General features: G+C 49.1%; 1 protein-coding gene across 1 annotated transcript; it reads right to left on the reverse strand.

The window, feature by feature from the left end:
* Positions 1-698: 698 nt before the first annotated feature.
* LOC102940977 lies at positions 699-10827 on the reverse strand. Its single transcript, XM_037880829.2, has 4 exons — positions 10157-10827; positions 8638-8663; positions 7179-7895; positions 699-707 (listed from the first exon to the last, which is right to left on the reverse strand). Exons 1-4 carry the CDS (start codon positions 10755-10757, stop codon positions 699-701), a joined length of 1353 nt encoding a protein of 450 aa, XP_037736757.1. The 5' UTR covers positions 10758-10827.
* Positions 10828-11167: the final 340 nt, after the last annotated feature.

The following is an 11167-nucleotide window of genomic DNA, read 5'->3' on the forward strand; positions in this document are numbered from 1 at the left end:
AACACCATGCAACAAACCTCGATGCCAACTCTGCCCACATATCTACACCAGCGACACCATCACAGGACCTAGCCAGATCCGCCACACCATCACCGGTTCATTCACCTGCACGTCCACCAATGTAATCTACGCCATCATGTGCCAGCAATGCCCCTCTGCTATGTACATCGGCCAAACTGGACAGTCCCTACGTAAAAGGACAAATGGACACAAATCAGATATTAGGAATGGCAATATACAAAAACCTGTAGGAGAACACTTCAACCTCCCTGGACACACAATAGCAGATGTAAAGGCAGCTGTCCTGCAGCAGAAAAACTTCAGGACCAGACTTCAAAGAGAAACTGCTGAGCTTCAGTTCATTTGCAAATTGGACACCATCAGCTCACGATAAAACACAGACTGTGACTGGCTCACCAACGACAAAAACAGCGTCTCCTCCCGTGGTGTTCACACCTCAACTGCTAGAAGAGGGCCTCATCCTCCCTGATTGAACTAACCTCGTTATCCTCAGCCTGATTCTTGCTTGCATATTTATACCTGCCTCTGGAAATTTCCACTACCTGCATCCGACGAAGTGGGTATTCACTCACGAAAGCTTATGCTCCAATACGTCTGTTAGTCTATAAAGTGCCACAGGACTCTGCCGCTTTTACAAATCCAGACTAACACGCCTACCCCTCTGATAATTGATCTCTTTATCCTTCCTGAAAGACAAAAAAGGGGCATGGCAGCCTGTAGATGTGTCACCACTAAATCTCCCAGGTCCTGCATTGCACTGTCTATATGGGTACCAGTCCCCCACCTGCTTAAAATGAAATCTCTTCCCACCTGAGCTGGGACAGCCTCCTGCACAGGAAGAGGACAGAGCCTTCTACACATGCATGTCCTTAGCGAACACTGATGGGTCAGGAGTAGCAGGGCACAAAGCAGCTTTTAGATGCCAGTACTTAGGGCCATACAACTTGACACTACTGCTCAAGAAGGGGCTGTTCCGCAGTTAGCACTTGCTCCTCCACACTGTTCTTAGTGTAACTGAGAACTGCTACGTGAGACCCCATGAGTCTACCCCAAGGTTGATGGGCCACAGATAGAAATGAACTGGTGGGCAACTCTCCTTCGTAAGAAGAGAGAACAACCTGGAACAGTCCCTCTTCCCCCTTTTGAGCCACCCGCCGGGCCCTGAATGTCCCTCCCAAGGCAGAAAACGCAATAATAATGGGGGATTTCAACCATCCCCATACTGACTGGGCATATGTCATTTTAGGAATGGATGCAGAGATAAAATTTCTAGACATCATTTCTTGGAGCAGCTAGTCCTGGACCCCACAATATGATAGACAATTCTTCATTTAGTCCTAAGTGGCACACGGTATCTGGTCCAAGAGGTGATATAGCTCAGTAATAGTGACTATAATGTAATTAAATTTAACATCCTTGTAGGGGGAAAAATGCCAAAGAAACCCATTGCAGCAGCATTTAATTTCACAAAGGGGAACTACACAAAAATGAGGAAGCCAGTTAAACGGAAATTAAAAGGTACAGTCACAAGGGTGCAAAGCCTGCAAACTGCATGGAGATTATTTTAAAATAGCATAATAGAGGTTCAAACTAAATGTATACCCCACATCAAAAAAAGCAGTAAGAGGACCAAAAAAATGCCACCATGGCTAAACAGTAGAGTAAAAGAGGCAGTTAGAGACAAAAAGACATGCCTCCTTTAAAAACTGGAAGTCAAATCCTAGTGAGGAAAATAGAAAGGAGCATAAACTCTGGCATGTCAAGTGTAAAAGTATAATAAGGCAGGCCAAGAGAGAATCTAAGAGCAACTAGCTAAATACACAAACACTAACAGCAAAAAAATGTAAGGACATCAGAAATAGACAAGCCAATGTGGAGATGCTAAATGAATTGTTTGCATCGATCTTCACTGCACATGATATGGAGGGGATCCTCACATGTGAGCCATTATTTTTCAGTGACAAATCTGAGGAACTGGCCCAGACTGAGGTATGAATAGAGGAGGTTTGGGAACAAACTGATAAATTAAAAAGTAGTAGGTCACCAGGACCAGATAGTATTCACCCAAGAGTTCTGAAGGAGTTTAAATATGAAATTGCAGAATTACTAACTGTGTTATAAGAAAAGGAGGACTTGTGGCACCTTAGAGACGAACAAATTTGAGCATAAGCTTTCATGAGCTAGAGCTCACTTCATCGGATGCAAATTAAATTAGGCTTGAATGAAGACTGGGAGTGGATGTGTCATTACACAAAATAAAACTATTTCCCCATGTTTTTTCCCCCCTTCTGTTCCTCGCACGTTCTTGTCAACTGCCGGAAATGGCCCACCTTGATTATCACCACAAAAGGTTTTTTTTTCCTTTTTCTTTTCTCTCCTGCTGGTAATAGCTCATCTTACCTGATCACTCTCGTTACAGTGTGTATGGTAACACCCATTGTTTCATGTTCTCTGTGTATATAAAATCCTCCTATTGTATTTTTCACTGCATGCATCCGATGAAGTGAGCTGTAGCTCACGAAAGCTTATGCTCAAATATATTTGTTAGTCTCTAAGGTGCCACAAGTCCTCCTTTTCTAATTGTGTTATATAACCTTTTGCTTAAATCAGCTTCTGTATCAGATGATTGGAGGGTAACTAATGGAATGCCAATTTCTAAAAAATGCTCCAGAGCAATCCTGACAATTACAGGCCAGTAAACCTAACATTGGTACCAAGCAAATGGGGTGTCAAAAAACATGGTCAAGGGTGATCCAGTGGATATAGTATACTTGGAGTTTCAGGAAGCCTTTTACAAGGTCCCTCACCAAAGACTCTTAAGCAAAGTAAGCAGTCATGAGATAGGAGGGGAGAGGGATAGCTCAGTGCTTTGAGCATTGGCCTGCCAAACCCAGGGTTGTCAGCTCAATCCTTGAGGGGGCCATTTAGGGATCTGGGCCAAAAACTGGGGATTGGTTCTGCTTTGAGCAGGGGGTTGAACTAGATGACTTCCTGAGATTTTATTATTCTCTCATGGATCAGTAACTGGTTAAAAAGTAGGAATAAATGGTCCATTTTCATAGTGAAGAGAGGTAAATAGTGGGGTCCCCTAAGGATCTGTACTGGGACTGTGCTATTCAACATATTCATAAATGATCTGGTAAAGGGGGTGTCAGGGTTCCCCCACACTCTGAACTCTAGGGTGCAGATGTGGGGACCCGAATGAAAAACCCCTTAAGTTTATATTCTACCAGTTTAGGTTAAAACTTCCCCAAGCTACAAATTCCTTTCCTTGTCCTTGGACAGTATTGCTATCACCACAAAGTGATTGACACAAAAATTCAGGGAAGGGAATCCCTATCCCCCCCAAGTCCCTTCAGGCTTGAGAATAATAACCAACCAGTTGCCTTAGCAATGTGAGCACAGACCAGACCCTTTGTCTTCAGGATACTGAAATCAATCAGGTTCTTAAAAGAAGAACTTTATTTATAAAGAAAAAAATAAAAGAATCACACCTGTAAAATCAGGATGGAAGGTAACTTTACAGGGTAATAAAAAGATTTAAAACACAGAGGATTCCCCTCTCTGCTCAGCTTCACAGTTACAAAAACGGGAAAAAAACTACCTCTGTAGCTTACAAAAATTCACAAGCCAAAACAAAAGATAACCTAACACATTTCCTTGCCTTACTCACAGTTTCTGTGATTTCAGATGGATTATTCCAGGTATATTTGCAGGAGATATTGTACCTGCTTGGCTTCTCCCTCTCTCCGGAGAGGGAACAACACACAGAACAAAAAAACAAATCCTTCCCCCACCCCAGATTTGAAAGTATCTTCTTTCTTCATTGGTCCTTCTGGTCAGGTGCCAACTAGGTTATTTGAACTGCTTAACCCCTTACAGATAAGGCAATCCAGTACAGCTGCCAAGGAGGGATTTTATGATACTGCATACATAAAGGTTGCTACCATTCTCCCCATAGTCATGACAGGGGGTGAACACAGAGGTGCCAAATTTGAGGTCAACATTAAATTACTGAATAGTTAAGTCCAAAGCTGACTGCAAAGAGTTACAAAAGAATCTCACTAAACTGGGTGACGGGGCAAGAAAATGGCAGATGAAATTCAATGTTGACAAGTAATGCACATTGACAAAAATAATTCCCACCATAGCTATAAAATAATGGGGTCAAGAAAGAGATATTGGAGAGATTGTGGATAGTTCTCTGAAAATATTTGGTCAGTGTGTAGCTGAAGTGAAAAAAAAAAAGCTAACAGGTTATTAGGTACCATCAGGAAAGGTGGAAAATATCATAACTCCATTATATAAATCCATGGTATGCCCACTCCTTGAATACTGCATGAAGTTCTGGTCGTCCCATCTCAAAAAGGATATATCAGAATTGGGAAAGGTAGAGAGAAGGGAACAAAAATGATCAGGGTCTGGAACAGCTTCCATATGACGAGAGATTAAAAAGAGTGGGACTGTTCAATTTAGAAAAGAGACAACTAAGGGGAGATATGATAGAGGTCAAAAAATCATGACTGGTGTAGAGAGCGTAACAAGGAAGTGTTATTTACCCCTTCACATAACAAAAGAACTCTGGGTCACCTGATGAAATTAATAGGCAGCAGGTTTAAAACAAACAAACGGAAGTACTTCAACAGACAATGCACAGTCAACCTGTGGAACTCTTTGCCAAGGGATGTTGTGAAGGCCAAAAGTATAACTGGGTTCAGAAAAAAATGAGATACGTTAATGGAGAATAGGTCCATTAACGGCTATTAACCAAGATGGCCAGGGACACAACCCCATGCTCCAGGCATTCCTAAATCTCCAACTGCCAGAAGCTGGGACTAGACAACAAGGGAAATTTCGAGTGATCATCCCCGTTCTGTTCATTCCCTCAGAAGCATCTGGCACTGGCCACTCTCAGAAGACAGGACACTGGGCCAGATGGACTATTGGTCTGACCCAATATGGCCGTTCTTATGTTCTCCATCCCTTGCTCAAACCCCAAACAGCCCCTCCTCATGCTCCAACCCAGCAGGCACCAAACAGCGTATTGCCAACAGCCCCGCACTCAGCAGCAAATCCTACATTAACAGAGCAGTGGACCTGTGAGGTGAGGGACTATATGACCCAGTTCCAGGGGCTTACAGCACATGCAGCAATGGTGGGGAGGGGAAGACAGGGAAGCTATGAAGGCTGCCTCAGCAGATACAGTAGAACCTCAGTTACGAACACCAGAGTTACAAACCAGAACTGGAAGTACACAATCAGGCAGCAGCAGAGACCAAAAAAAAAGGAAAAAAGGTGAATACAGTACAGTACCGTGTTAAACGTAAACTACTAAAAAAATAAAGGGACAGCAGCATTTTTCTTCTGCACAGTAAAATTTCAAAGCTGTATTAAGTCAATGTTCAGTTGTAAACTTTTGAAAGAACCAAAATGTTTTGTTCAGAGTTACGCACAACCTCCATTCCCGAGGTGTTTGTAACTCAGGGGTTCTACCGAACATTCAGAGCAATGAGAACTGACTTTAGAGCACCATGACAGGCCTGTGACGTTCTGTACCTCATGGGAACACCCATGTTCATCCTTATAAAATGATTTTGTGGTATCCAATGCAAAGTTTGTCATGTCGGGTGTCTTCAGAAGGCTCATGATGCACTGCGCATAGTTGTTATAGTAATTGTTGTTACAGTAATGTTACAGGTTATAATTTCATGTATATAGTTATGAAGCTGACAATGTGTCCTCATGGCTTAAAGCAAGCCCAGGCAAAAACTCTCTAAGAGCAGAGGGGCAGTTCACACCTCATCAAGGCATGTATGGAAGAAACCCAGCCCAGCCTCACCGGAACAAAGGACGCTGGCCTAGGCAGCAACAAAGGATCTCTTGGACTCTCGAGTGAGTCACTCCCCTTCCTTTGGTCAGTTTGGGACTGCGATGAGGTAATGTTCACCTGACTGTGAAGGGAGGGGGGGCAAAGCCAAGAGGGAAGAAAGAACATGATAAAAGGGAGAGACGTTTGCCATGCTCTTCCTCTCTCTTCCACCTCCATCTACAGACACCACCACCAAGCAACTGAAGCGCTGATCAAAGGGGAGGGCAGTCAGCCAGCCTGTGGTGAGAAGCATCTAAGTTTGTCAGGGCACTAGAAGTGTTAAGATCTGCTTAGAATGCGTTTTGCTTTTATTTCATTCAACCAAATCTGACTTCTTGTGTTTTGACTTATAATCACTTAAAATCTATCTTTGTCGTTAATAAATCTGTTTGTTTATTCTACCTGAAGCAGTGCGTTTGGTTTGAAGCGTGTCAGAGACTCCTCTTGGGATAACAAGCCTGGTACATATAAATTTCTTTGTTAAATTGACGAACTCATATAAGCTTGCAGCGTCCAGCAGGCATGACCGGACACTGCAAGACGGAGGTTTCTAGGGTTGTGTCTGGGAACAGAGATATTGGCTAGTGTCATTCGGTTGCACAATCCAAGCAGCAGCTGGCCAAAAGTGCTCACTCACGTAGCTGGGAGCAGCTTACATGCTAGAGGCTGTGCGTGAACAGCCCAGGAGTGGGGGTTCTCACAGCAGAGCAGGGTAAGGCTGGCTCCCAGAGTCAAGGATTGGAGTGACCTAGCAGATCTCCAGTCCAGATAACACCAGGGGAACGTCACAAGGCCCCAGCCTCCTGTTGCATTATCAATACCAAAGCAGCAGCAAGATGCCTTCTGAAGCAGAAGGTTCTTTGCCAGACCCACTGTTCTGGTCTAACCATGGCAGAATCCAGACTGTTCTCCCAAGGGAGAGTGGGAGTCCCGTCCCTTGAATCATTTCTCTCTGAGGGGGCACACAGCTCCCAAAGTGGCCTAGAGCCTAGGTGGTGTGGCAGGATCATTATTATTTACATGGCACCTGAAAATGTGCTGGGCGCTTTACAGACCCTGACCCAAGCAGCCCACAGTGGCATGCTGGGAACACCTACCCCACACATTAATCAGCTATAGAAGAGCTATAAAGAGCCCACATTTATTATTCACATAGCGCTCTCCCCCATCTTCAGTCAGTTAAAAAACAACAACAACAACCAACAATAAAATGGTCGTGACCTGAGGCCCCAAATGCCCAGCTTCCTCGTCCTGCCATCCAATGTCTCCCCACTTGCACACTATGTACTTCACTCCTCCATCCACTGCCCCCGCGTGCTCCCTGGCTTCCCCCCCATCCGTCCATACCATCCCGCTTCACATCTGCGGATGTGCGCTGCTGCAGGGCCTCAGAAGCTCGGCAGGCGGCTTTCATGATGGCCAGTTTCCCCCGTGGCCGGCCTGGAATGAAAACTTCCACCTCCACCTGCACCTCCTCCAGCTCCAGCGCCTGGCCCCGCTTCCTACCGCGCTTGTCCCGTTTATGCGGCTGTCTAGGAAAGGCACCCTGGAGCACGCTCTCCATCAGCTTCCGGGCCTCTGTCTCCTCTTCCTTCTTGGGCTGCACGATGACTCCCACCAAGGCAGCTGGGGCTCTGCGGCTAAACTTCTTCACTTCCTTCAAGATCTTCTGGACCTCGGCCTGCTTGCCCCGCAGGGAGGAAGCTCGGCACAGGAAGAAGATGAGCTGGGATTGACTGTTGCTAGCACCAGGCTTGGCCTCTGACTGTGTCTGTGTCACAGCCATTGCTGGACTGACTCCTGGTTTGCAGGCATCCGGGAACAATTCTTGGACAAAAGCTGCCATCAGAGCCCGAGTGTCTTTTCCCTCCTGAGACTCTCCAACCAGCAGCACCTCTGGCTTCCCCCCAACCTTCTCTATCAGAACCTGGAAATCCTTTAGGATCTGCTCGCCAGTGGCAGCAGCAGGGGAGTTCTCTGACATCTGCACCTCACTGTCCATGTCCTGTTAGCATGAACTCTCCTGCCCTCTGCTTGCCTAATACTGAAGGAATCACAAATTACACTTTCTTGCTATGTCACAATACACCACCTTGCCTCACCTCACCCTGGTGCACAGCCCCCCTCCATGGCCTAGAGCTGGGACACAGCCCATTATATTGTAAGGGAGTATACATATATTCAGTGGATGTTTCAGTACTCAGCTGTAATACAAATACACCAACAACTGGCAAGCATATGTAACATGCTTAAAAAGCACATATAGTTAAAAAGCCATTGCCAACTAGACAGAAGGCAGCCCTGCTTCACATCTATGCGGTCAACAAAGGAGTCTAAATTCCTCTGGTGCCAACATGCTTCTCCTACCAGTTGTGACACTCCTTTAAACTGTGTGCAAATTAACGACAGCCAAATCTGGGATGTCTCATTTACCCCAGTCACAGTCCCGCTCAGTAAGAATGAGAGTTGGTCACGACAGTGGTAAACCCCAATATAAAAGGTCTTGTGGGAAAATTAGAAATAAAACTCAGTAAAATTAGGGGGCTGCAAAGAGACGTTTCAGTTTCATCGTGAATTTCGGGCACAGGACTACATAATAATTTTGAATAATATGTATATTTGGAGTCTGGAAAAATCAAGGCTTGCCTGCAGTCTAGCAATCAAGCTTTTGATAGTATTCCTATGACCTCGCTCCAACCTTACTAACTGAGTGACCTCTAATGTCACAATCTCAGACTCCCCATCACTATCTTGAAATCAAACCAAACACTGCCTGAAAGACCATGAACAAAGAGCAATGATAAAAGGGACAGTATTCAGTTAGGAGTTGGGGTTTATGGCGGTGCCAGAGGCTTGGGTGTTTAACTTCTTCATTAATGACATGGGGAAAGGGGCAGAGCATAATAAATGGGGAGCTGGTAGGCCAGGACCACGTCCCGGTGGTGACATTCCTACACAAAGGACACAGCTTGAGTAAACAGGCTCTTGCTCAGCCATATTCTCATGGGTCCGAGGAACAGAATCCTCACATCCCAGTTCACAGCAGCCAGAACACATCTCCTGAGTAGTCACTACATCAGGGTATGGGGCAGGAGGAGAGGCCAAGGACCTGCTTCCCCTCATGGGCCAATAGATACGTGCAGTCCATGGACCCACTGGCCACACCCTTCTCCTCTACCCATCACACTCCCTCAGGGTTTGTCATCACTAGGAAGCGTCACTCGGTTCACACACCATTGTAGCAATCGAACTAGGTAAAATGCTGAGCATGGCAGTGGGCAGCACAGACAAGGAGGCCAAGTTGTGTTCAGCAGCTTGTCAGGTGGTGGGGGGTTAGTTAACCTAGCTCTTCGTGGAGTACAGCCACGACAAGATGGCAGGATACTCAACAACCTGTTCTAGTCTACACTGATCACTCAGCATCACGTCAGCTACCTTGGCGCTTAAGACTCAAGCCGAAATACGATTCGATTACCCAATGAAAACCGGCCCTTGTTCTAGGAATCGCAGCATCCCAGAGATTCAGCCTGGCTGAGCTCTTGGCTGTTACACGGTGGGGAAACAAACAAACAGCAGATCCTGCAAGGCAGCCCTACTGAGAGACTAGGGGGTGCCAGCAGAGAGCAGTGATGGGGTAGTAAGTCCAGTGGGATTTTCAGTTCCGTGTCCAGGTTCCACTGGCACAAGTCTCAAGCACTTCCCTCAGCCCGGGGTCACAGTCACTCTTCGTCACTAGGAAGGAGAGGTCTTGGGGGAATCAGGGCTTTCTCTGAAGACGAAATTGGCTACAGTGATAATACTCCGCCCTTCCCAGCACCTTCCACCGAAGGGCATGTCTACACTTCAGCTGCTACAGGGCCACAACTACCACGCTGCAGCTGGGCCACCGGGGCACCACAGCGTAGCTGCTTCCTCCGTCCCCTAAAGGCTTCTTCCATGGATGTCGATAATCCATCTCTCTGCGGAAGTAGGGAGTCGATGGGTGAACTCTTCCCTCCACCCAGCCCTGTCTACACTGGGTTGGGTCGACCCCAGGACCCCGCTCAGGGCATCTCATTTTTCACAGCCCTGAGCAACACGCGGCCACGCTGGTCTAGTTTTTATGTGTCCAGCTGGCCTGAGAGCGCGTCCCAAAGGGGCCTCAGAGCCGGGCTCGGGGGCACGACCAGGGAGAGGCCCCAGCCCCGCGCCCCAGGTCCCCGCCCCACCCTCTGCGCGCCAGCCCCGGCAGCGCCCCGGCCCCTGCCGCCCGAGCTCCCGCCGCACCTGGCTCTTCCCTCAGGGCCTCGCAAGCGGCTTTCTTGACCTCCAGGGCCCCCTCGGGCCGGCCGGGGCGGAACACGGCCGTGTGCACCTCGACCCGCGGCGCGGCGCCCGGCCCCGACTCCGGCGGCTGGAAGACCTCGAGGAGCAGCTCCTCCAGGCGGCGCCGCGCCTCCGCCTCCTCCTCCGGCCGGGGCTGCACGATCACCCCCACCAGGGCGGCGGGCGCGCCGCGGCTCTGCTCCCGCACGCCCCGCAGCACCTCCCGCAGCCGCGCGGCCCGGCCCCGCAGCGACGGGGCGCGGCACAGGAAGAAGACGAGCTGCCCGGCCGGCGGCGCGCTGGGCGGCGCGGGGCTGGCGGCGCGGCGGGCCACGGGCAGCACCTCGTGGGCGAAGGAGCTGAGCGCGGCCCGGGCGCGGTCCGCCTCCCACGTCTCGCCGGCCAGCAGCAGCACCTGCGTCCGCTGCACCACGGCCTGGAACTGCGCCTCCGGGCTCTCCCCGGGCTCGGCGGCGCCCGCCGGCCCCGACTGCTCCTGCCGCTCCATGGCCGCCCGCCGCTGGGCTGGGGCCGCGGGGCCACGAGCTGCGCCCCCGGCCATGTCACAATCGCACCCGGGAGGGGCGCGGCCGCTTGCCAAGGGCTCAGACTCTTCCCCTGGGGCCCCTCCATTCCCCGAGTGAAGAACACGGTCCCATTCTAACAGACAGCCCCTCTCCTACAACCCCCTTTCCCCCGTCGACCAGGTCATAGTCCCCTGCCAGTTACCTGCCCTTGGATCCCGCGGGATGGTGTGGAGCCCAGTAACTAGCCAGCTGGTGCTGCTCGGGAGCAACATAGGACAGGTCCCTCCCCATGTCCTCAGCGAGAGACTGACCTTGGATCCCCAGCTCATCACCAGGGCAGCCCCCTTTACAGTCCCTACCCTAGGAGTGATTTAACACCAGTCCCCTGTCCTACAGGCTCCGGCCTGTACAGCTTCCCAAGAGAAGACACATTTGGGCAAGAGGC

The sequence above is a fragment of the Chelonia mydas genome, chromosome 17, assembly GCF_015237465.2.
Source record: "Chelonia mydas isolate rCheMyd1 chromosome 17, rCheMyd1.pri.v2, whole genome shotgun sequence".
NCBI lineage: Eukaryota > Metazoa > Chordata > Testudines > Cheloniidae > Chelonia > Chelonia mydas.